The sequence below is a fragment of the Macaca fascicularis genome, chromosome 7, assembly GCF_037993035.2.
Source record: "Macaca fascicularis isolate 582-1 chromosome 7, T2T-MFA8v1.1".
Lineage (NCBI taxonomy): Eukaryota > Metazoa > Chordata > Mammalia > Primates > Cercopithecidae > Macaca > Macaca fascicularis.
The window spans coordinates 9,789,861-9,816,956 of record NC_088381.1 but is presented as its reverse complement, the minus strand read 5'-3'; the positions used below and the strand labels follow the sequence as shown (position 1 = coordinate 9,816,956).

At 40.4% G+C, this 27,096-nt stretch overlaps 1 protein-coding gene across 7 annotated transcripts in view; it reads right to left on the bottom strand.

Annotated features, from left to right (window-relative positions):
- RYR3 (ryanodine receptor 3) overlaps positions 1 to 27,096 on the bottom strand; it is a 566,003-nt gene that overhangs the window by 325,618 nt on the left and 213,289 nt on the right. For all 7 annotated transcript variants that reach the window (XM_005559076.5, XM_065547708.2, XM_065547709.2 and 4 more), the window contains exons 4-6: positions 9,674 to 9,748; positions 6,987 to 7,065; positions 1,140 to 1,252 (exon numbers count right to left, since the gene is read on the bottom strand). In XM_005559076.5, the coding sequence (XP_005559133.3) occupies positions 1,140 to 1,252; positions 6,987 to 7,065; positions 9,674 to 9,748 (267 nt within the window). The remainder of the gene's footprint in view (positions 1 to 1,139; positions 1,253 to 6,986; positions 7,066 to 9,673; positions 9,749 to 27,096) is intronic.

The following is a 27,096-nucleotide window of genomic DNA, read 5'->3' as shown; positions in this document are numbered from 1 at the left end:
GGTAGACATGTGTTGACTTCATCCCCTCAGCTGGAGCTGATTCAACACCAACTCATAAAATGTCCATTCTTTGTAGGATAAGATAACTCACAAATGGGAAAAATTACCCAACATTTGGCCTAGGCAAAGTAAAATCTGCCCACAGATTTAACTTCAGTTGGCTCCGTGAGAAGCTTCTCTGACGTTTCTCTCATCTTCAGGCATCCCCACCCCCAGCCAAGTGCCTGATACAAATGGTGCTTTTCTATTACCCATCCCCAGCTGCAAAATCTCACCAGCATCTTCCACTCTCTGCGATACCCCATGTCCTGAAACACTGTACATTTCTGTCTCCAACATAAACTTATTTTCCTGGATTCCAACCTTTCTTGTTCTTCCTTAAACAAGAGCTAAACAATGTAATAAATTCAGAATAATGGGAGTTAATGTGCAAACAGTGCTTGGAGCATTTTAACAGTTTGCTGGACACAGCACCATAATCTAAAAGAATAACAGATTAGTTCCAGGCACCATGATTATGTGGCAGGGGAGGGTATTTAATCATCCCTCAAGTACAGTTAACTATTGAACAACAAGGGTTTGAACTACACGGGTCCACTTATACATGGATTTTCTTCCACCTCTACCGCCTGAGACAGCAAGATCAACTCCTCCTTTTCCTTCTCTTCCTCCTATTCAATGTGAAGATGACAAGGATGAAGATCTTTAGGATGATCCACTTCTACCTGATAGTATATATACTTTCTCTTCCTTATGATTTCCTTAACATTTTCTTACTTTATTGTAAGAATGCAATACATAATATGTATGTCATATAAAATATGCTTTAGCAGGCTATTTACATTATCAGTAAGGTTTCTCACCAAAAGTAGGCTATTTTCTATCAAAACTAGGCTATTTCCCATCAAAAGTAGGCTATTTCCTATCAAAAGTTAAGTTTTTAGGAGCCAAAAGCTACACTAATTTTTTATTGTGCAGGGGGTCAGCATCCCTAACCCCTACATTCTTTAAGGGTCAACTCTGTATGGGTAAGAGCATCTTATTCTATCCAACCTGCTGTGGCTCAGTTCTTCATGGACATCTATTCCTAAAGGAAAAATTTCTGAAAACAAAAGACTCTTGTATTATGAGGTACTTACAAGGTATCTTTCAGAGGACACGCTGACGAGGATGAGGTCATCGCCAATTCTAACTTTCTCTCCTTCAGACCTCTGTTTGGAAGCAGGATGTATAGTCCACCAACAGGCTTCTCCTACATGAAGGCTCTGCAAGTTAGTCATTGCTTCACAGAAGCTAGTGTCCCTAATTTTGCCCCTTGTTCTCCTTCCTCCTAGGACCACCCTACACATGCACACAACAAGTACTTACTCCAGACCTCAACTTCTATTGGTCTCTAACCGTTCCAGACAGCCCCCCATCTGCTCTTGACTATGTCTGTCATTTTCATTTTCCCTCGAGACAGAAAAGCACTGTTTGGAAAAGAGTATTGGAGGCCAGAAACTGTAGTGGCCTTCGAGTATTTTTAATGCAAATAGGAAAAATGCTTTTTATAGTCTTTCAAATTTCTGTTTTAAGAATTGACTCCAATCAAGAGCACCAAGAACAAATAAACAAACAAATAAATAAAAAGAATCGATTTCATTGGTCTACTGAACACTTATACACTTTCATCTTTGTCTCCCCCTTTCCCAAGGGAATTTTTAAAAAAGGCTTACATCTGCAAGGACTCAGACAATAAGTGAGCAATTGATAGCAAAGAGGATAAACTGATATTTTGGAAAAAGGAAAGCAGGTGGATGCTTTTAGCCAATAAAAAATTAAAACCCAGGTCTCTGAGTAAGAAAATGGAGAAGAAGAAACCATCAATGAAAACCCAATTCCTGCTGCAGAATCTCAAGAATGTCCCTGGAATTGGAAGTACCAGCTACCAATGAAGGCAGAAAATGGGTTGAAAACAGGACTGGTGGAAAGCTTTAAAAGGACATTCAAATCCCTGATTCCTTTCCCTGCCCTGCACAGCCAGAAGACCTGTCCTCCTCCACACTATAGAAGATTAGAAGTTTAATCCATGGAAAAGCAAACTACCAAGGGTCTGGTTTTGGAAATACCAGACATTGTCAAACAAAGAAGTAGAGTCTTGCTGAAAACAGAATTCAAACTTTATACCTCGATTAGTAAAACCCCAGTTCCTTTCCCTCCCACCCTCCACCCAAATATGAGGATCATTCTTTAGGGAAGCCAAACTAGCTAAGATAAAACATACTGTGGTTTGAGGTCACCCGTGAAATGCTCAGGTCTCTGCCAAATGACCTAAAAGTGAGGCTTAACAGATGACAAGCCCCAGTCAGCTTCTAGCCAGCTTTTACTGCCTTGATCAGAACACGAATGAAGACCAAGGACCACCTGACAACTGAGGAAAGTCTCTAACAGGAACTACAAAAATGAAGCGAAAAGAGAAGAAAGGGACTTGGAGAAAACGAAGATTACAGAAAACAAAAGAAAACTTAAAAAATCTTATAATTAATAATCTCAGAGATAAGAAGTTAACACTCATGAAACAGTTATATTAGTATCTATGAAGGATCCCTTCCAAGGAAAAGAAAAATATTCATTCATCCCGGAAAAAAAAAAAAAAAAAAGAAGAAGGTTGTAAGATAAAGCTGAAAAATTATTCCAGAAGGAAGAAAGACAAAAAACAGATTAGAAGTATCAAAAAACCAACCTAGAGGAATTCCAGAGAGCAAGAACTGAAAAAGACAGAGAGAGGAAATTAACAAAGAAATATTACTAAGTTTTTTCAAAGCTGAAAAATTAGTTTTTCCAGATTGAAAGAACCTACAGAGTCCCTAACACAGCAGAGATTAGAAACCACTCGAAGGTGCATTCCTGTGAGATGTCAGAACAGAAAGAGGCCACGCCAAGACACATCGCTGTGGAATTTCAGACACCAGGGCGAAAGAGATGCTCTTAGCTGCTTTCAGAAAATAAAAACAAGTCACACACAAAGGATAAGAAATCAGAATGTAGACTTCTCAACAGTCAGACCATTGGCTAGTAGAAAGCCTTCAGGAAGCTGAGGAAAAAAATATTTCCAATATAGAATCACAGTAAAGTGTGCATGACTTGTGAAGCTGTAATTAGGAAATTTTCAGACAAAAATTTAATCCACATGCATCTTTTCTGTAAAAGTGACTAGATAATGTGCTCCACCAAAGTGAGGTGGTAAACCAAGAAGGCAAGCAAGTAAATAAACAAACACACACCAACCAATCCTATAAGATCTAATAAACATGGAATCTAGGGCAAGGCAACAGAAATTCCCTAGATGATGGCTGACGTTTCTAAGAAGACGAAACAGAGAACAGATCATGTGATGGAATCTAGCCAGAGATTTTCAGTTCTATACGAAAGTTTGAAAATGAATAAATGATTGGGTCGCAAAAAATTCAGCAAACAAATGAGGCAGTTATTAACTACTGGAAAACCCCAAAGTAATACAATAAATTACCTGGTCAGAATATATTATGTGGCTCATTTGCAAATAAAAGTTACAGTTATAGCAGTGGAAGTAGTTAATATTGATTTGACAATTAAATAAAATAGATGAAAATCTATTGGAAGGATGGGAAGACAAGACACGGAAGAGTGGAAGAAAAGATAGGGAAGAGTGAAATAAAAGCAAAATTAGTATCAGGACGGCAATAGTTAATGCATAATCTAGAAATAATTTTAAAAAGCATTGTATTAATATGTATATTACAAATAAGTGGTAAACAATACTAAAAGAGCTGAAAGTAGATGCCCCAGAGAGGCAGGCATCCAAAGGAGGGAGGGCAGGAGACTGGTGTTTACAATAAGCTCAGGAGCACTATTTCTCTCTTTAATCTATGTGTGAGTATTACTTCAATTAAACTAAACATGACACGACAAAGAGGTTGAGCTCTACATTTGAAGGGGAAAACATTGTATGCATCCTTAATGTTCTCTGAGGACCACCAAAGTGTGTCCAGGATGAAGGGGGTCCTGAAGAGGAACACACAGAAAGAGTATTTTGTTTCCCTGCCCTCTCCCACGCTCTGGAACCAGGGATGGAGCTGGCCCTGAAGCAACGGGATGGGCCAGTCCACGGCCCTTAAATACAAAACAACACTTTTAGTGTGGGTATGTGTTAAACATGTATTTCCCCCTAAGTCTAAATTCTAAAGCTATGCCTAAGTCCTAAAAACAAAGCAATTAAACAACTTTAAAAGGAGACCAGAATACATTTAAGTAATTTTACCCAAAATCAAGGATAAAATGATCATCAATTCTGTGTTAAGTGTGAGAATGCACAATTCAATGTGTTGGGGGAAAATGCCAGAATTGTTCAAGAAACTGCCCCCAAACTTTCTCCTTACATTCTCCTATGGTTTCAATTCCACTACTGGGCAGCTTCCTTGTTTACAACTCTGAAGGGGTTTCTGAGCCAGAAGTGCAGTCAAAGAACTAGCCAGACAGGAACAGGGTACCGTTCTGTGGGATTCCGTGTGAACCTCCTCCTGCAGTGAGGAGAATCTCCAGGTAATGGTGAACCTCATCTGAGTTGGAGGTGCATCCTCCTTGACCCTCACAAACCCCAGCTAGCTTTCTTCAAGGAGAATAGCACATGAATTTGGGTGAGAGAGGCAAAACAAATGTAAGTTATTTTAGGCTCTAGGTTTTCATGAAGACCTAGTCAAGCCTATTCTCCCTGTCTTCTGCCACAGGCAGCTTCTCATCAGCCAACTTGAAGCCTTTTCTCCGTTTTCTGCCACAGGTAGCTTCTCATCAGCTAGCCTGAACTTGGGTTAGTTCTATGTGTTTGCCCCATCTGTCAACAGAATTCTTACCTAGTCTGATTTTAGAAATTTTTAAAAACTGCTGAAAAGAGTAATATTGTCTGCTGTGGTTTCCCTTTATTTTTACTAAAGGCTCTAACAGTTAAAATAATTGTCTGAACACTTGACTAGAAAGTGGTGTTTCTCAATTTCTTTCCAATCTCAAATAGTATAAAGTTATTTTACTGATTAAATACAGTGACCATATTTGACTTTTCTGATTATATTCTTCAGGATTGACAGTTGGTCTATATTTAGAAAGAAGTGTATATTCAGAGTGTGGCACTTCACTCACTTTGTAATTTTCAGCAAGGTTGACAACACCTTAGAGGAAATTATATTTTAAGACTAACACTTTGGCTGAAAACAAAGAAACTTTAAATCAAATTCAAATCTAATCTTATTTGAGGAAAAAAAAACCCATAATGGGCAAAGGCAGGGTCACTTTTTTGCTTAGTACAAAAACAGGAAGAGGAGGAAAAGAGAAAGAGGTTCCCTCAGGCACTCTTAGGACACCATTGTGCAAGACGCGGAAATAGCAGGTACACAAGGTTTGGATGCTGGATTTTTTTTCTAGTTCTATAAAAGTAGACAACCTGGATCCTTCCATTATGAACTGACCTAGCTTTAGAATAATAACATAGATTTTTGCCTTTCTTTGGCTACTCAACATTGGAGCCCTCTTCCTATTTAAGGGAGAACGTCATATTATAGACTGTATTCAAATTAGACTTGTCCTGTAGTGTGTTCTAACCTGTTTTCTCTTCCTTGGTCTCTGTTCCTAACCAATTTTCAAGCCTGAGGCTCCAGATTTAGCGCAGGCTCTACCCGACATCCTTCTAGTAAGTTCGTATTCTTACTGAGTTAACCTGAATCAAGTTCTCTCGTTTGCAACAAAGAATCCTGTTTGGTACCTAGTCCAACCTCTAAATGGAGCAGAAATTCCATAAGTAATGCCCTTGACAGATGGTCAGATTGTTAATGAATATTTTTAGCCACAGGGTGCATCCTATATCCCAAGGCCAGCTGTTCTTCCGCTCATTAATTGCAGATGTTCCAAAGTAGTTTTCACAATTGACGTGAAATGTGCCTCCTTTCAACTCCTACCCACTGCTCTGTTGGCCTTTGGAAGAACCCCAGCAAGTCAGCATCTTGTTTGATATTATAATTTTGAATATCTGTAGATTGTTATCTTAGTCCTCTGTTCTTTATTTCTGGTTTCCAGTGAGAACCTGTGTCATCCTGGTCAGCATCTTCAGTACTCACCTCTTGACTGTCAGTATTTTTGACTATACTAAAAAAAAAAAAAATCCAGTGGTTCCCAAAGTATATGATGTGTATCATTGCTGGGAGGCAATTAAATGACATTGGCAAATATAGTGAGAAATTTGTTTTCATTTTTACTACCCTTTTAAGCCTTCTGATGCTTTCAAATGAAGTTTTACATTTAGAACTAGTGTATCATTAACACGTTATTATATTTGTCAACATCTCTTTAATTACTTAATAACATGGTTTTCTTTTCATTATTTTACTTTTATGGCAAGCAAAAACAGTTTATACTTATGGCAATAAGTTTTGTCTGTAAAATTTTAAGTACAAAAGTAATTAAATTTAAATAAAATCATAAAGTAAATGATATTAAAAAGGATACAGTGGAATGGCAAAATCATAATTATAGATGTCAACAACTAACATTTGGAAAACACTACTTTAGACATAGCCTGTTCACTGCAGAACAAAATAGGACTACTCCTTTGATCTGGACACTATATTTCATTATTTAAGCCTTTATTATGCTACCTTTATTTTTTGGCAGTCATTTAGTATCACTGGTTCTTATCAAGAATGACGTGTTCACTTACTTTCAGTATCTAACAATGTTAAAGAACTGTTTTTCTTTGAGATTCTGGCTGACTGTGGTAAAAATATTACGTTCTCCTTCATTCCTAGTTTCTGTGTTTCCATTACACATCCTTTCTCTAGTCCATTATTCTGCAATTTTGTTAGACCTATTTCTTAACCAGGTTGGTTTGGAATCCCAAATGAGGAACACATGCAGGGTCCCTCTCAAAAGCCCTTAGCCCAAGACCCCCACTGAACTCAACAAACCTGGGAATGTTAACTCACCTGTGGCATGTTCCCGTAGACCTACATCAAAGGCAAGTTTGTCTGTCTGGGATCTTGATGTAGTCAAGCATGTTAGATACTGTGAAAGAAGAGCGAATACTAGTGAAGTCACACTCTTCCATTGGGTCTTGGTATCTTACCACTAGTTAGCTTCCAGTTAAGTTCAGCAATGAGCTACTGTGAAGAGAGCTCTATTTATCTTGCTCATTGGAAAGTTAATTGGTACATGCCTTAATACAATACTTTCATTTTTAATTCTTCTTCTTATTACTTTTAGAGTCACGGTCTCATTCTGTTGCCCAGGCTGGAGTGCAGTGGCACAATCCTAGCTCACCGCAGCCTCGAACTCCTGGGCTCAAGCAATCTTCCTACTTCAGCTTCCCAAGTAGCCAGGACTACAGGTGTGTGCCACCACGCCCAGCTAATTAAAATAAATTTTGTGGAGATGTGGTCTAGCTATGTTTCCCAGGCTGGTCTTGAACTCCTGGCTTCAAGTGATCCTCCTGCCTTGGCCTCCGAAAATGTTGAGATTACACGTGTGAACCACCTTATGCCCAGCTGAAAATACTTTTACGATACACATAAAACCTCAAAGATGCTCTTATCTGATGACTCAGTGGTTTAATGTATAGAACTGTATGTTACAGAAATGAGTTAGAAATATTAAAGATGTTGAGAAACTTTTAAATTAGGAACAATACAAATGGAACATAAATGATCAACAATAATAAGCTAGATAACCTTTGATACTTCTATTTTATATAATATTACGTTATTAAGAGTATTTATCAAGAGTGTTTAATAGCCCGGAACATTGTTTACAGTACATTGAGCTAAAAAGTAATATATAAAATAGTACATTTATGAGTTAACATGTACTCAAAAAATTTAAATGTGTAGCAACCAGACTAAAAGGAATTACACAAAAATGAAACAGAAGTTGATTTTGGATAGTGTCGGGGGCCATGAATGACTCTCCCACTTCTATTTTTGGTTTTTCAAATTTTCTAGGAGCTTTAAAGCTTCTCAAAATAATGGTGTTTTTTTCTTATTATAAAGATACATGGGCAGGTAAAACTTAAAAATGATCGTTAAACTAACTTAATAAAGAATCCCATGGCCTCTTTCACTGATGGGCACAGCAGCTCATCTTAGAATTAGACTGAGAGGCAGGTAAGCTCTTGCGATGTGCTTTCTGAACCACAGTTCTAGTTCTCTGCAAGAGGAAGATGGAAAATCATTGCAATGTACAAAGTCGTATCCTACAGGTTTTATTCCCAGAGCTGTGCTTAAAAGGAGCTCGCCAGTAGAGAGTATATGTTCATTGTGAGTACAACTTTTTTTAGGAGAGGTAAACTTAATGATAAATAATGCAAGTCTTTGTGTCACTATCAGGATATTAGCCTGTTTGTGAAGCCATAGAAGTATGCTTTTGAAGTTCTGTTTATTACATTTAAATAAAGAAAAATGTTGGAGTTTTATTTACCCTATAGATAAATATCAGATTCTGAAAGATAGTATCACCTGTCAATTCCAGATATTATCAGGGTTCAAAAGTTTCCCTACTCTCAATAACGTCTCCATCTCCTACTTGGATACACTTCCGTTTGGCCATTTTTGTTTTTTGTCTTTTGCCATGAAGGACTACAGCAGACGAATGTTCAGGCTGAAAAGGTCAGCTTCTTACCAGTGCTCAGTAAAAAAAAAAAAAAAAATGCTGCAGCAAATGAATTATTTAAGAGGCAGCTGTTGCTCCTGTTGTCAGTTTGATAGTTCAAGCCTTGAGATGAACTTTGCATCATGCTGCTGGTGTAAATGTGTGGAAATAATCTTGAATTAATGTATCAGTTTTCCACTAGGGCTAAAGGAAAATAACAAGGCTTCCTTATACTGAAAGAAAGTGAGGATGATACACTATTGGTGTGGCATATATTATACTTGATTGAGTAATAATATTCTCCTTAATACTTCCTGCAAAAACTACAATATCTGTATTTTAAAATATTGTAAAATTATAATTTTGTAAATTATAAATAACTTATATTCATTTAAAATGTAGCAATTTTTTCAAGTTACATTGAGGCATCATCCTTCTGTCAATTCTGGCTCTAGATCTCTGATTAGTCATAGCCATGCAAGCTTTCTGTGACTACCTTGCCTCTTGTCTTCCTCCTGTCTCTGAATTAGCATAACACCTGCAAGTTCTCCCAGGACTGAAAACAGTGAGTATCATTCTATTTCTCTTAGTAAAGGAGGAGAACTGTCACAAAATTTCCATTTTATTGGTTTTTCTTCTATACTGGTTATCCTTGTATACTAAAGAGATCTGTTACTCCATAAGCCATTTGATCATTCGTCAATTCAACAAATATTTATTGAGCATCTAGTATATCAAAACACTGTATTTGGTGGGGTTATAGGTTTAGCAAAATAAAAAAGATGCATGGCCCTCTTCCTCATGGAGTTGGAGGTGGGGTATCAGACACGGATGAAACAAAAAACATAATTGCAATTATTGCAAATTGAGGTAGGTCCTATGAAGGAAATGTCAAGAGGATAATGTGCTAAAATTAGTTATGTTCCAATTGTTCCTGCTGTTAGGTTGTTATTGCTGGCTTCTTGTACGTCTCCCCTCTTCAGTTTTCCCTCCTCTTTGAATGATGAGAGTGGACACCCGAGCTGCTTACCATTCCGCTGAAAGAGTGCCTCAGGAGAATTGCATGGCCATATAACAGGGTCCTGTGGCCACCTCCTTGTGCTGCCTGTGGGAATGAGGAAGAATCAGGTCAGCACAGGGCAGTTGTGGCTTCTCTGGAAGCCAAGCAGCACAACAATTCTGGGAGACAGACTGCCAGGAAAAGACCCACTGCAAAGCTCCTAAGGAATTCATTCCAGAAGCAAGTGGCCGGTCTACGGGCAGAAAGAGACGTGTGACCACAGCCATGCAACATCCTTGGGAGAGGGTGTGTGGGGACAAATCTATTCCCGGAAATGGCCTCTGCCCAGGATCAGCAGAAACCCAGAGCTGTTCTACCAGAGAAGCATGTGAAGGACACAGGTACTGCTTACCTTCCTTTGAAACTTCTCAGAAGCGTTCAGAGTGAGAGAGAGAAACAAATGTGATGTAGCCATAGCCTAACAACACAAAGGCAGCGTGGCAGGCAGGCACATGGTCACATTCTGTGCCATGCAGTCTTTTCCCTTCGAGGCACTTAGGCCTTCTGCCCACTCCCTTAAATGGGTCCTTCTTACACAGATCTCACCAACGCGAGATGGCTCTGAAATCCAGGACTTTAAAAGGGTAACCAGTTATGCAGAAACAGATCCTTCAGTTGAGAGACCATCTAGGTATCTTCTCTGCCTCACCAGGCAGCTCCACTTTGGCTATTTGCTCAGTGGCTGCCCAAACAGTGGGAGAGGGAGGCATGAGAGGGAGAGATGGCCCAACATAAAGCCAATGGTGTCTGTTTCTTATTCTTTCCCTGAATCTGATTCACACGTCACCATGCTGAACTGAACAGTACATGATAGGAGACAAAACTGTAATTTATTAGAGTTAGAGGTGAGTAGGTCGCATGGAAAATGGAAATCTACAGAAAATTCTAGGATTTTTTGGCATCAACATTTCCAACTTCTCACCTAAGTATCATCATGCTAACCAACTATCAAGTTTTTGATCAACGCCCCTTCTAGGAGAAAATATTTGAGCATAGGCCCTCCCCTCCCCAAACAGTCACAGAAAGAGAATCCAAAGCTTGAGATAAAAATTAATTATGAAGATAATTCTAGCATTTTTCTTCAAGGACATCTCTTATGCTGTCCATTTTATTCAGAGCTACAGACTGGCAGCCCAAGGACTGGTTTGAGGCTCTGCCCCTCTCCCAGGTCCACCTGCAACCACACCAGTGAGCAACATGGAGGAAGGGGAATCAGGTAGTGTGGAGGACAAGGCCCGGAGTAATTTTATTTCAACTCTATTTGGATTAACAGAATCACTCTGTCAAAGAGATGGTTTTTCATGTCACATAATGAACCTAAAGAAGAGAAAAAAGATAAACGTGGTATCATGTTCCAAAAAAGCCAGTAACTAAATATAAATGCGGCTGCGCTTTTTCCCACAGCTACAGAGATTACTTAAGTGTTCTCCAGGTTTTAATACTGCGTGGAATTATAATGCTCTTCATAACATTTTAAAATTTCTTGAAATCATTTGCACTAATTTTAGTTTCTCTATTTACAAATGTGTCAACAGCTTATGTTAAAATTAGACATACCAAATAATTTTCACATCTTGTCAATCTAACAAAAATTGATCTTATCCACTTGTATTATTACAAGTTAATTGACGGCTCCTGGTGGCTTACACTATGGGTGTGTCCTCCCCAAACAGTCCTACATCTCCAACAGATCCACCGACCAGCTTATACTTCCTACCTTCCTCCAACTCGTCTTTGTCCCTACCAACTCTGTAATCATAAGAAGAATTAAGAGTCACTGATCCCCAAAAGCTGGGCAGGGCGAGGGGGTCATGTTTTGAGAACCATTGCTTTCAGGGAACAAGCAAGCCTCAAGTGCTAGAACGGCAGAAGTGGTTTTCCTACAGAGCTTTTGATAATGATCATCATGGTGATTACTACCATTGGGCACACACTACTGAGGCTTACAGAGATTGAGTAACTTGCTCAAAGTCATACAGGTTCCAAGTTCACAGTCAGGATTTAACAAAGGTGAGGGCACTTAACTATGTGCTATACCGTCTCCTTTTCTGAAGTTTGATGATGGAGGATAAGATTTGTGTATAAAAATCATGCTACAAATGGAAATAACTATTAAAATAAGTGAAGGCAAAGAATATTGAAATAGACTAGGAGGATAAAGAGGTATCATGTAACGACCTTATTGTAAAAGCAGACCACAAGATTCTAGTAGGACTGTTGACACACCTCCATAGTAAGAGAAAGGAGCACATGTGGGCAAAGGCCCAGATGCGGAAAGAATAAAGCACATATGGGGACTCGCAGACCACTTGCTGGTTTGTGGTGGGATGGATGAACAGGAGTGACAGGACGTGACACAGGATGTAGGTGAGGGGTGGCCAGATTACGGAGGGCTCAGACTGACTGGCTCAATGGATGAACTTTGTTCCACAGCTAACAGGATACTGGAGTAGATTTTTGAAAGGACAGTGTCACAATCAAAGTTGTACCATAGAAAGGAAACCCTGACTGCAAAATGGTGGAAGAAATAGAAGGATCAAGCCACAGAGGTAGAAAAAAAATCATTGTCTCATTCCGTTTCCATGACAGTATTACGAGAGGTGAGTAGACCAGAAATCTTGGTGTCATCCTTACCTCCTTTCTTCTTCTCATATCCCCCAGTTAGTTCAAAGCATCTTTTGGTGCCACCTCCAAAATATACTCTATCCCACTACTCAGCACCTTGTGCCTGCCAGTCTAGTCCATTCTATTGCCACCAGGTCTCATCAGGGTTGTGCTAATGACTGACCTTCCAACTGTGCTCCCTGCTCTGCCCTTCCTCCTTTCAGTCTGAGCTAACATGGCAGCCAGAGGCATCCTTTAAAAACTGTTAACTACGTCACGTTACTTTCTTGCTCAAAAACCCCCAGGGGCTTCCTACCATACTTAAAATACAAGTACAAAGTCCTCACCGTGGTCTCTAAGGCCGTGCATCAGGCAATTTTTTTTGTAAAAGGGCAGATAGCAAATATTTTAGGCTTTGTGGGCCAAATATGATACGGTCCTTTTTTTTTTTTTTTTTTTTTTTTGAGACAGAGTTGTGTCATTCTGTTGCCCAGGCTGGTGTGCAGTGGTGCAATCTCGGCTCACTGCAACCTCTGCCTCCCAGGTTCAAGCAATTCTCCTGCCTCAGCCTCCCTCCTGAGTAGCTGAGATTACAGGTGTGCACCACCACACCCAGCTAATTTTTGTATTTTTGGTAGAGATGGGGTTTTCCTATGTTGGCCAGGCTGTCTCGAACTCCTGACCTCAGGTGATCCACCCACCTCGGCCTCCCAAAGTGCTGGGATTACAGGAGTGAGCCACCATGCCTGGCCTTATTTTATTTTTTAAAGAATTTGCCCTTTAAAAAACTTTTAAAAAACATTTTTCTAAAAATTTAAAAACCTCCTTTACCTAAAGGGTTGTACCTAAACAGGCCATAGTCTGGATTTGGCCTGTTGGCTGTAGTTTGCAAATCACTGCCCTGTACAACCTGGTTCCCTCATACCTCTCTAACTTCACCTACCAGCAGCATGCTCTCCATCACATCCTCTGCTCCAATCATACTGGTTTTCCTCTGTTTTTCAGAAAGCATGCTCCCACCACAAAGCCTCTGCACATGTGTTTCCCTCTGCCTGAAATGCTCTTCCAATATTCTCATGGTTAATTTCCACCCTTCATTCAGTTCTGTGCTCAATCATCTCATGAGAGAAGTCTTCTCTGGTCAACCCTTCTGAAAGAACAATCACCCTTACTCTGTCACATTTTCTGCTTTATTTTCTCATGTGGTATTTATTATTTTTAATATGAATTTATTCTCTCTCCCCCTAGAATATAAGCTCCATGAGTATGTTGTATCCTCTGCCGTGCCCACGTCAGTGCCCGGCACATAGGAGGCATGCATTAAATACTTCCTGAATGAGTAAGTAGTTAGGGGAGGTGGTGCTTTTGGTTTCATTTTACAGATGGGAAAAAAAAGAGGCATAGAGAATTTAAGAAATAGTCCCGTGATGAGCTTGTAAGGAACATGTTTGGATTTGAACTTGGGTCTAACTACAAATTCTACTAACTCTTTTCATTGTTTGATACTAATTCTGGAATAACAGTCCAGGAAAGGTGTGATATGCTACATAGGAGATTGTGTGGGTCTGTTCACGAAGGATGTCCAGGCCTCAAGACTGGGAAGCTTTATCAGGATGGCAGTCCTGTCGCTGCCACAAGTGACCTTGGTTATTGTCATTGGCAGAAGGACATCTCACAGGATGGGGGTGGATTAGGGAAATGCTGGTAAAAGGCCCTGATGCCATGTCCAGATGAAAAATGTTCCACTAGCTCATTAACTCAATCCTCTTGCCCATAACTGCAGAATTAATTTCCGTTACTGACATTTCTTCTAGTAGTTCCCAGAGGATACTGCTTCCCAGTCAGATAAACCAGATACGGTAACTAAGGAGGGGAGGGGACTATGCTTCTGTCCAGCCACACACAAATGTTTCAATACTTTTAGAGATCCAAACCAACTTCCTTTAACATCTTGAGCCCTAAATTCCACTTTGGGAGTCCTAGGCAATAAGAAATATTCCAAGGCCCCAGGAAGGCTCCTCGCTGAGCTTGTTTGGAAGGTCATATTCCTAGGAGGTCTTATACGGGATGAAGTCATTTTCCAAACATGGATGTGTGCACTTTAATTTTCTCTTCCTTTCACACCTCACTTCAGTTCCCCTCTTTTAGGCTAGAGAAGAAAGAAGTCTTTCTGGAAGGTCACAGAACAATATTTCCCGAACAGGATGAAGCTCTTTTACATTGCCTGGGAGGTTTGCATTTCCTTTGATACAAGTGACAACTAAACAGTAATGATGTCCTATAAAGTAGAAAACAATACTACTTAACAGTAGAAATAAACAAAAGCAAGTCACCTAGTATATTCGGTTAGAAAGCATAACGAAAGATTTTACTCATGATTTCCACAAAATATTACATTTTTAGAAATCTGCTTAGGTGAATGCAACCTTTAAAATCACAAAACCTTATTGTATAAAATAAGATTTGATTTGATGAACTGGAGAGGTGTACTTTGTTACAGGATGAGAACATTAATATTTGTAACTGCTTATTCCCCTAAATTTAACTTACAGATTTAATATGGTTTTAATTACAATTCCAATAGGATATCTTGCAACTTCACAAACTGCTACAAAACTAATCTGGTAATATAAACAGTAAGGATTTTTTATTCTGAAAAGAACCAAGGTTTAGGAAATGTTATGAAGCCAAGTTCATTAATTCACTCTGATACTCTGATTCAAAGAGAGAAACGTGGCACAATACAGACAGCCCGTAAACAGGTCTGACTATATGAAAGTGTAGCATATGACAAGGCAGATTTCAGTAGAACAGGAGAAAGGCAGGGTTATCAAGCACAAGCCTCTGTGAGATGTGGATGGCAAATCAGAAAAGCTTTCAGTAAGATCCACAGGAAACAAAAAGATAAGTTATGGATGGATAACATAATTAAATATTTCATTTTAAAATTAAATTCTAAAACTAGCATGCAACAGAAGACTCCACATTCTTTACAGACCTAATACTTATCCATGCTTCGATGTATCAGATATACTCACAAAAGAAATAAAAGACAGATATGATTGTACCAAAATTGCTGGAATTACTGAAATTCAGAACAATGGAAACACCAACATTTAATAGACTACAGAAAGACTTTGTAACAAAAGGGCTACTATCTCAGTGAAATGTAGGGAAAAAAACTAAGCCTCATAGAAGTCTGCAAGGAATATGAATAAATGACACATATTAGAAGAAAATTCAAACATATGGAAGAGATTCTATCTTTTCTAGTAATGAAAGGAACGATACTTAAAGCAACTTTGATATATCATTTTACATCTGCAAAATTTGCGTCAGTGGGAAAAAAACTTAATGCTGTCAGAGTTGCAATTTAGTTGATGCGATTCCAGGAAAGGTGGTACGGAGTACAACCCTTCTACAAAGCAATACGGAAATACATGAAAAGGGCCATAAAGAAGTCCATACCTCTTCTCTAGTAGTTCTACTTCTGGGAGCAATTCAAGACAAGCAAAGAAAAGTGTGCACCCAGCTGTGATAAGAGCACTATAATAGGTGCAACGAAACAAAAAACCTGGAAAGAACCTAAATATACCAAAGAAAAGTATTATCTAGTAAATTCTGAGGCTTCTTCAGGATGTTCTATGCTTTATTAAAGGCAATTATAGAGGTTATGTGGAAACACAGAAGAACGTTTATGATATGCCACCACGAGAAAAGCAGAAAATAAAATGCCTTCAAATATTACACATAGGCAAGAATAAGGAAACCTATGAAAATGAAATAGCCATTTGGCTGGTTGCAGAACCACCGAATTTTTCCTCTTCTAAATTTTTTTTAACACTATTACTATATCATCATTTTGGGCAAAAGTAGAGAGCGTGTGTGTGGCAGTGCAACATGGTACATGTGCTTAATGAAACACAGCATTTTAAAAGTATTTTGTCTATTCCCTATACCTTCAAGTTGCTTGTGGGTGCGACTGCTTTGCCAGGATCTTCAGGAAACGACTTTACCTACCTGAAAGGCAGATGGGGACACATATCTAGCATCACTGCTTTTAAGACAATAACTCCACAGTCTTTCTTTACCCTTGGTGTTACATGGAAACGCTAGAGAGGCGGTCTTTATTGAAGATACCTGAGCCTCTCCCCATAGCTCCCTCAGGCTCAGCTCCAGACTCCATGGTAAACATCTCCTGCTGCACGGATGCATTGCAGTTTAGGTCCCAAAGCCATTGGCTCCTCTAACTGCCCCTTGTGGACTCTTCACTTTAGACCCCATTCTTATTTCTGGGGACTTGGTGCATTCCCTGTTTCTCAAGGCTACCTCACTCAGCTGTGAGATTCTAGGTCTACCCTGTCCTACCACTACAGGCTAGTGGATCACTCCCTTCTCGTCAAACCCAAAAGATCCTACTCAAGCAAACTGCTCTTCCAGGAGGGGTGGACAGATAGTGTGTCCGTAATTGGTTCCTTCTGGTGGGTTCGTGGTCTTGCTGACTGCAAGAATGAAGCTGCGGACTTCGCGGTATTAAAGCTCTTAAGGGTGGGTGTCCGGAGTTTACTCCTTCCGGTGGGTTCGTGGTCTTGCTCACTTCAGGAATGAAGCCCCAGACCCTCCCGGTGAGCATTGCAGCTCATAAGGGTAGTGCAGATTCAAAGTCAGCAGCAGCAAGAGGTATTGTGAAAAGCCAAAGAACAAAGCTTCCACTGCATGGAACGCCACCCCAGTGGTTGGCTGTTGCTGGCTCCCTGCTGGCTGGGGCGGTCAGCTTTTACTCCCTTATTTGTCCCTGCCCACATCCTGCTGATTGGTCCATTTTACTGCATGCTGATTGGTGCATTTACAGAGTGCTGATTGGTGCATTTACAATCCTTTAGCTAGATACAGAGCACTGATTGGTGCATTTACAATCCTTTAGCTAGACACAAAAGTTCTCCAAGTCCCCACTGGACCCAGAAGCCCACCTGGTTTCACCTCTCAATAGGGCTAGACAACACCTCTCTGGCTCAAATGACACCAAAGGAACTGATGGGGCATTTTCCAAACAGGCCTTGAACTGTAAACATCTGGTAACAGGGACTTTATTTTCTTCTTTGATGATCTTAATAGTTAATGAAGGATTTTGTGGTAGTAGACTAGGAATTAGACAGTATAACCCAGGGGTGGGAGTGGCACGTGCACAGATGAGTATGGCTTGTGATGAGGAGTCACAGCCAGAGAATGAGACAACAGGAGCTCGCTAAGTACACGTAGGCATCTTAACTCCCTGAAACTGGTGTGAAACCCGGAAGAGCCCAGTGTGGGACACTTGTTTCTTCGCCACCTTTTTTGGATGAGATACTTCAATCCTCAACTGGCTAACTGCCAAACCCTCCTTCTCCTGACCCGAACAAAGATTCTACCTACCTCCTGTGGCTCTCAACCTTGGAGTATAAAACACTAGACAGTGTAAGGTGTCATTCTCTTGACACCTTGATTTTCAACTCATAATGGTATGATTCATATGAATCTAAAGCCGAAAGTCAGAGGTGCCTGAGCCACTGACTTCAGGACACTCTGTGAAGAGGTTTTTCCCCTACTAAGAAATCTTCCAAGTGGGCCTGGACCAACTCAGCCAGAGCAGAACAGGTCCTTCACATAAACATGCTCGAAAGGCGGCAACATCCCTGGCATCTTTCATGAGCATCTTGAGAGAACAGTGAAAACTGAAACTGTGAAACAGAATTGGTTTTTATTTTTTTGAGATGGAGTCTTGCTCTGTTGCCCAGGCTGGAGTGCAGTGGCACAATCCCGGCTCACTGCAGCCTCTGTCCCCTGGGTTCCAGCGATTCTCCTGCTTCAGCCTCCTGGGTAGCTAGGAATACAGGCTCACGCCACCACACCCGGTTAATTTTTTTTTTTTTATTTTAGTAGAGATGGGGTTTTGCCATATTGGCCGGGCTGGTCTCGAACTCATGACCTCACGTGATCTGCCCACCCCGGCCTCCCAAAGTGCTGGGATTACAGTCATGAGCTACTGCACCTGGCCGTGAAATAGAATCTTAATGAAGTTCAGAAAACAGGTGGAAGGCACAGAATCTGATAGCACTACTGCCCCCAAATTCAGTGATCATGGCAGTCTTACTTGGTCAGCTAGCAGTTGCCTTACTAAAAAGACAGGACCAAATGTCAAAGGCTGCAATGCACAATAGGACAGCCCTCACCCCAGAAAAGAAAGTCGGCTGCATCTGGTGGCAGAAGGACCTATGGCAGTCACTCTGTCTGCTGCTGTGCTCTTGTAGAGTGACCTTGACTCCAGGGAGCCCCACCTTCGACACCCACAGTACTGCCTTCTTCCTATCTCCTCATATCACAGGACAAAAGAGAAGAATACTTGAAAAGCAGTGCACAGACAGGCACTCCTTTGATTTATTAAATACATAAACTTTGTCACTAAGCAAGGAAAACAGAGGCAATATCAAACAATCCATCCCCCCTGTCCACCACTGCATGTCAAATTTACCATTCTCATGGTTTATAATTTACTGAATCCGGCTAACCCTCTCTCTTGAAAGTGCCTAGAATTATTCTTCCTGGATGAGAAGGTTGTGCAGTCTCCTTTTTGTTCATGTCATTAGTTTCACAGCCACATGGAAGGATTTCAGAACAAAAGGAGGAAAGGCCAGAGCCCAATTTGAGCTGTAAATGCTCAGTCACAGGCATCATTTGCAGCAAGAACCTGTACCCCAGTAGTCTCTTCCAGGAAAACACCTACTTAGATTCTGCTTCGCACAAGTTTGGCACATGGAATAGGTATAATCTGCGAGATGGCTCAGATGGGTTGGAGACTGCAAAGGAGGTGCTATGGTGACCTAGAGCTGATTCTTTCCTGTGGGCACCTAAAGCTGTAGGAAGATCCCCTGGGTGGTGCAGACTTAAACTCCAAATGTGCAACTGAAGACAACTGGGGAACCTCCTGTCTTCCAATACTTTAAAACTAAGAGCTTTTGCCCTATGAGAATTGATGTAGATTTCTGCTACCATTTTCCTGCCCTTTTGTGCCAATCCACAATGGTTGAGGAGCAAATTAAATGACTTTCCCACTAGTCTGGATACTTTTCAAACACTGCTTCTCAAACACACGGATGAGCATTTTCCATTGAGGGGGAAAAGGTGGTCACTGGGATGCCTCCAAATTGGGCAGGGTCATCCTGGATACATCTGTGCTTTTCTTTGAACACAGATGTCATGGAGCGAACAGAGAGCCAAAATGGCAGCCCTAACACATGTTTCTTATTATGGTGTCTTTTAAAAGAGCAAATCGCCAGATATTTGTCAGGGTATTAATGACATTTAGATTGATGACAAGCATGCTTTGGAAAGAGGTGAGGCTATTATTTTTTTTCTCCGAATTATTCCCCCCACCTTCTCCTGTAGCTAATAGATTAAGAATCTGATGTTGCCATGTTCATTCTTTGCATAAAAGGAATCTGTCAGCCAAATTTGTTTTCCAGTCACTGCTCTGGTTTCTATTTGAACCACCCATACTCCTCCTCCTCATCAGGCTTCAGATGAAACGGTGGACCAGTGACCACAAAGGGTCAATACTAAGAGCTCTGCCCAATTATTTCCATTCACCAAATGTAGTATAATGAATATTTCCAACAAAGAGTCTAACATTCAAAAGGTCCGATTACCTTGACATGAAAATTTGAACACTGTTTCTAATCTACTGTTTCTCTATAAAAATCTCACTGTTCATCCTGAGGATTTATAGATAACAAAATAGGAGTAAGTTTTTTTTTATCATAAAACCCTGCTGACTACTACTGTGTGTAACACCTTTACCTACACAAGCTATAAAGCAGAAAGTCAACTGGATTCTATTTTGTTATCTGATCCTCCTCTCCCTTTCCTGCACTCCTTCAACTTACATGGGGTTTTTTTTTTCCCCTTGGATGTCCTGTAACAACCAACATTTATTTTTGTAAATCTCTCTATCTTTGTTGTACTGGTCTCAACTATGATTTTGCTAGATGGAGATTGATTCATCCTGTTTTCTCTATATCCACATAATGAGCATGGGGGCAAGTTTATATTCCCAAGCAAAACCAACAGCGAACTTGCTTTATTCTCAAAGTATACAAAGCGGCCTTGGGTGAAGAGGCCGATTCTCTGGGGTCCTGTGTGTGTGGACCTGGGGGCAGACAGAACAGATGCTCCTAATACTCAGTACCTGTCCACGGACCAGGTGCTGTTCTGAAGGCAGTGACATCATTCTTCTGAACCTCTCATGATTTCATTTTAGAAAAGTGGCCCTTAATCCCAGCTATAGACTGGAATAACTAGTGGAGATTTAAAAATAAATACCAAAGAAGAAAAAAATAAACAACATAAAAGCTGGGTCATTTTCACAAGATTCCAATTTGGTGGGCCCACGGTGAAGTCTGAGCTCCCAGGTAATTCAAATGCACAGTCAGGCTTGACAGTCACCCCTCTGGGACTTAGCCACACAGGACCCTTCATGTATGATGCATGCAGTCAGCAAGCACTTCTCTGTTCTCAGAATCATCCTTTTGGACCAGTGTGATTGACTTTCCTTTTAATATTTCTCCAGAACCCCAAAGACGCAAAGAACAAACATGATTGATTGCCTTTGCTAACTTTAAGACTAATGTTTGACTCTCTCTGCTTCTCTCTCCACTCTGCTTCTATATATACGATAGATAGAAAGACACAAATCTCTACTACAAAATCTACATGTGGTGAAGACTCTAGATAAGCTTCTCAGAAAAAGGGTTTCAGGCTCACCATGGTCAACCCCAGATCCACCTGTCTTCACCACATCAAAAGTCAGCTGGACACTTCCTTAACTGCCTCCCATGCCTTGTAGAACTCCCTCCCCACCGGTGTGGACGCTGCAGGGCCTGGGAAGAGATGCAGTTAATGGCAAAGCACAAAGCAGGCTGGGGAAAGGGACTCGCAGTACTGCTTCCCTTACTACTTGGTCACTTTCCTCTGGAATTAGTCACCTCTGATCTTATGTTCTCACTCTGGTTTCTGTGCTTTGCAGACCCCCAGCCCTTAAGGGTATGCCTCAGCATTCATTGTGCATTCTTAGTACAGCATTCTACATTTCTCTCTGTATCTGCAGGACTAGTGTGTCTCAGAGTTGTTTTGAGTTGTCTAACGCTTGGACAGTGCTTTTCGCATGGCTGCTTTCCAAAGCCCACCTTTCAGAGGCTGGCTTAGGTCCAAGCATTCGTCTCATCCACGAGCTCTTCTGTCAACTGGAAAAATAATAGTTAAATAAAAAAGCTCCTTTGCTGATCTATGCATGGAAGCTGGGACCCGGACAGAGCGAGTACCATCTGATCTATTTTCTCCCATTGTGCGGGGAGCAAATTTATCACACTGACAATGGGAGGATAACCTACCGGGGCTGACAGTAAAACCTGACTTCCCGTGAGCTGCAAGACACTGTGGCAGGCTTCGCAGCAAAGAAAGAAGGCATATTAAAAGTAGCACCCGCAGAGCTCCTGTGAGAGGAGGAGGAGCGGCCAGCTCCACAACACCAAGTATGGTTCACAAATTGAAAAAAAAAAAAGACTCCACAAAATTAATAAAATTAATATCAGTTGTGTTGTTTGCCTCTTCCAATGAAAAAATAATAATTCAATCCACTGGCAGCAAGGTTAGTGGTTACCATTAATGTAATGTGACAGCTAGGTACTGAAATGAACATTGCTGCTGATTTCTGCTTTCCACTGAGAGAGACCACTGCTGACTAGGAATGGTCTTCAGAAGCCTGAAGGAGGAAACATGTTATCTAAGATAAGAAGTTTGTGATGGCCAACAGTGAGAGGAAGTGCCAGAGAAACAGACAGATTAACTGACTGACTTGAGCCAAGGCAGGTTATATAAATCCCTGGAAACCATATCATTGTCCAGTCATCAATATACATCCTCAGCTGTTTACACAGCTTGAAGAACCAAAAGATGATTTAGAAATCCTAGAAAATTGTGCCATGAATCCAGAGGATGGAAAGGACATACAGTAGGTGTTCCCTAAGTGCCATGTTAATAATGGAGAAAGGACAGCATAGTACAATATAGCTATGGGCCACGGGAACTCTGTTACCTCAAGGTGGGGAAAAAAAAGCTCTTATGGAGCTCAGAAATAAGGCCACATACTTACAACCATCTGATATTTGACAAAGCCGACAAAAACAAGCAATGGGGAAAGGACTCCCTAGTCAATACACTGGTGCTGGGATAACTTGCTAGTCATAGCAGAAAATTGGAACTGGATCCCTTCCTTACCCCGTATATGAAAATCAACTCAAGATGCATTAAAGACTCAAACGTAAAACCCAAAACTATGAAAACTCTGGAAGACAACCTGGGCAATACCATTCTGGACACAGGAATGAGCAAAGATTTCACGAAAAAATATGCCAAAAGCAATTGGAACAAAAGTAAAAATTGATAAATGGAATGTAATAAAACTTAAGACCTTCTGCACAGCAAAATAAACTATCAACAGAGTAAACAGACAACCTACAGAATGGGAGAAAAGTTTTGCAAACTATGCTTCTAACAAAGGTCTAATATCCAGCATCTATAAGGAACTTAAGCATATTTACAAGAAAAAAAAAAACAACAACTCCATTAAAAAGCGGGCAAAGGACAGGAACACTTTTCAAAAAAAGACATACATGTGACCAACAAGCATGTGAAAAAAATCTCAACATCACTGACCACTAGAGAAATACAAATAAAAACCACTATGAGACACCACCTCACACCAGTCAGAATGGCTACTATTATTATTAAAAGTCAAAAAATAGGTGTTGGTGAGGTTGTGGAGAAAAGGGAACGCTTATACACTGTAGGTGGGAGTGTAAATTAGTTCAACCATTGTGGAAAGCAGTGTGGTGATTCCTCAAAGAGCTAAAAAGAGAACTACCATTCGACCCAGCAATCCCATTACTGGGTATATACTCAAAAGAATATGAATTGTTCTACTGTAAAGACACATGCATGCATATGCTTACTGCAGTACTACTTACAATAGCAAAGACATGGAATCAACCTAAATGCCCATCCATGGTAGACTGGATAAAGAAAATGTGGTACATATACACCATGGAATATGACACAGCCATAAAAAAGAATGAGAAGGTGTCCTTTGCAGGAACATAGATGGAGCTGGAAGCCATCATCCTCAGCAAACTAATGTAGGAACAGAAAACCAAATACCATGTTATCACTTATAAGCAGGAGCTAAATGATGAGAACACATGGACACAAAGAGGTGAAACAACAGATACTGGGGCCTACTTGAGGATTGAGGGTAGGAGGAAGAAGAGGATTAGAAAAAATAACTATTGGGTACTAGGCTTAGTACCTAGGTGATGAAATCTGTACAACAAATCCCTATGATACAAGTTTACCTATATAACAAACCTACACATGTACCCCCAAACCTAAAAGTTATTTCAAAAAGTTTTTATATTTAAGTAAGGCAGGAAATAAAAAGGAGGCTAGAAATATATTGGAGTAACCATGGTGAACTTTCAATTCATGTTCCTCATAAAAATAATAAAGTCTCACTCTATTATTAAATCATGCTGTCATGAATGTGATTTAACCTCTCTGCTGGTATCATACTAATACCTCCTCCAATCTCAGGCCAATTGGCTTAGCTTGTGATGGGTCACAGTGGGGGTAACAAATATATATCCCTAGAGCCAGAGTTTGATCTTTAATATTCGCTATGAAACAGAACCAGGGATATTAAAGAGTTGTACAATGTCATGTCCTGGGGTAGAAAAATTAAGATGAGACTGGGCCACCTTGTTGCTGCAAGAAAGCAAGGGTTTGCTCAAAGATACCAGCCATGATGCTGCAAAGGTTAACATGTATTCCCTTGGACCAAGCAAGGAGGATCTCAGTATCCGAGAGAAAATGACAACTGTATTTTGGAACATGTTGGGTATTTTAAAAGAGATGTGAAGTTAAGATGATACTAAAACAGGAATTGGTGACACATTGTGTGAAATGGTCATTGTAATGTACATTTACGTTACATTACAGTGAGTTTCCAATGTACCGTTACAGCAGTGAATTCTTAGTTCAAATTATAATAGTCCCATATTGAAGTTTATTTTTCAATCACTGGATTATAAAGACATAATTAGAAAGGTTATTTAAAAGGTAGAAGAGGCTGGGCACAGTGGCTCACGCCTGTAATCCCAGCACTCTGGGAGGCCGAGGTGGGTGGATCACGAGGTCAGGAGTTCATGAGCAGCCTAGCCAACACGGTGAAATCCCATCTCTACTAAAAATACAAAAATTAGCCAGATGTGGTGGCACATGCCTGTAATCCCAGCTAGTTGGAAGGCTGAGGCAGGAGAATCGCTTGAACCCAAGAGTAGGAGGTTGTAGTGAGCCAAGACTGTGCCATTGCATACCAGCAGCCTGGGCAATAGAGTGAGACTCCATCTCAAAAATAATAATAATAAAATAATAAAAGGTAGAAGAACACTGGGTAATGTGTTTGGCTCTTGCCATCAATTCTGTTAACATGGTAACCCAGGTTGTTCTTTATTGGTTCCTTTTTTTTTTTTTTAAAGCCAATCTGAAAAACTGCAGAAGCTCCATCTGGGAGAGAATGCTGTGCAAGGTCTCACGGGTTACAAACTGGATGGTCTGAGCCAGCACGACCCAGCTCCAGGGAGGTTTGGGAACATTAGGGACAGCATATTGTCTGACTCAGCATCCCCCTTTCTCTGAAGCCCACTGAGATTTGTAAGAAGAAACTGGATTTGGCCTGAGACTCTTTTCCTAGATCAAGTGAGTGCATTTAAAATAGATCTTATAGGTCGGGAACAGTGGCACACGCCTGTGATCCCAGAACTTTGGGAGGCCGGGGTAGGTGGATCAGTTGAGGTCAGGAGTTCAAGACCAGCTTGGCCAACATGGTGAAACCCTGTCTCTACTAAAAATACAAAAATTAGCCGGGCATGGTGGTGGATACACCTGTAATCCCAGGTACTCAGGAGGCTGAGGCAGGAAAATCACCTGAATACAGGAGGCAGAGGTTGCAGTGAGCAGAGATTGCACCACTGCACACCAGCCTGGGTGACAGAGTAAGATGCCATCTCAGGAGGAGAAAAAAAAAAAAAAAAAGCAGGTCTTACAGATATGAGTCTTTTGGTTTAGAGGGATACACACATATGTTAATACCAGGATCATTTGGGAGTGGGCATGCCTCTATTTCATGCTAGAACCTGAGGATAAATTAGAGTACACTTTACTGAATAAAACATGGAAGAAGTTGGAATACAGAAACCTCTTGATTATTCTGGCATATTTTGTAAGATACAGCAACTAGGACATTACTCTTCAGAAAAAGGGATCGAAGCAACCAATTTTTAAATATAGTTTAATACAAAAAATCATAGTAATAAAGGCTTTTTTTTTCCTGTTAGAATTTTATCTTAGTAACAAGGTGTACCATGTGGGAAAAAGAAGTGAAGTCCAAAATAGACACCCTAGAAATTCCTTTTATACAGGGATATATGTTTGGAAAGACAAGTGTAAATGTGAGGAAGTGCGAAGTGATACCTATTATGCACACACACACAAAATACTAAGTTTTGTTAATAGCATTAAAATGAAGTTAATATATTTAGTAAAAAGTGCACATTGATGAATTTGTATAGACAGACAAATTGGGAAAGAGACTGGCAGAACTGAAGAATGTTTTACATTCCTGCAAGCAAAACACCTAAGGTGAAACACTAAACCAGTTTGAATTGGATCTGTTTGGACCAGGGGTTCAGTCCAGTGAACTTACCGTTCCTGGTTACCCTGGGAACAGCTCATTTTAATAAAATCTCACAAGAAATTGCAAATGCAATAAATAGTGTTAGCAGAGGCCCAGGTAGCCCCACTTGGGGAAAGACATAGTAGGAAGTTCAGAAGGGATTTGTGCCATAGGAAAGACTGAAGTTATGAGAAGAGGAATTGGAGTTCCGTATACAACAGATTGAGACTCTATTATTGAGAGTTTGGGAAAGCTGCAGACAGAGCTACGGTTTCTCCCACTGACTTTCAGTGAAATCTGCGTAGCTGATAAAGCATGGATTTGCGTATCCCTATTGCTTCACCTGCCCTGCACCGTCCACGTGGTTGCCTGGGAACAGCAGTTGCTCATTCTCCTGGTCACTTGGGTCAGCTGCCTGAGGTCAGATAATTAATTGTGGCTTCTATGGTTTAGACAGTATCATTGTGGAGGTGAGGTTGTACAGAATCAGCTCCATAGCTCTATTTCATCCACTAACGATGCCTCAGTAATTACAACTCAGTTATTTGTACCCACCAAAAACATAAATTCTGGAGATTTTCACTGATTTGGTCTTTATAAATTACATGAATGTATTAAATTATCACACGTATTCTGAAACTAGGCCCATTATGTATCAATTAAAAAACTGTTTAAATTAACTGGAGATGTGTATACCCTAGCAGTAATTCTGAAAATTCCTAAAACCAAGTCATAACTTTAGAAACTAAACTATGAAGATATAAAGAAAAAAAAAAAGTAATGCATTCAACTTACCTTTCAAATAGCTCATCAAAGACATGAAAATGAGTATTTTAAGGAATGGTTCCACCATGAATAACTGCCACCTCTGGCCCCACGCAGAGAGCAGGACTCAGGGGAGTCAGCAGAGAGAAGGGCCTTTAAAAGCAAGTGCGCAAAGGCTGTTCCTTAGAAGAAACCTCTGTGATGT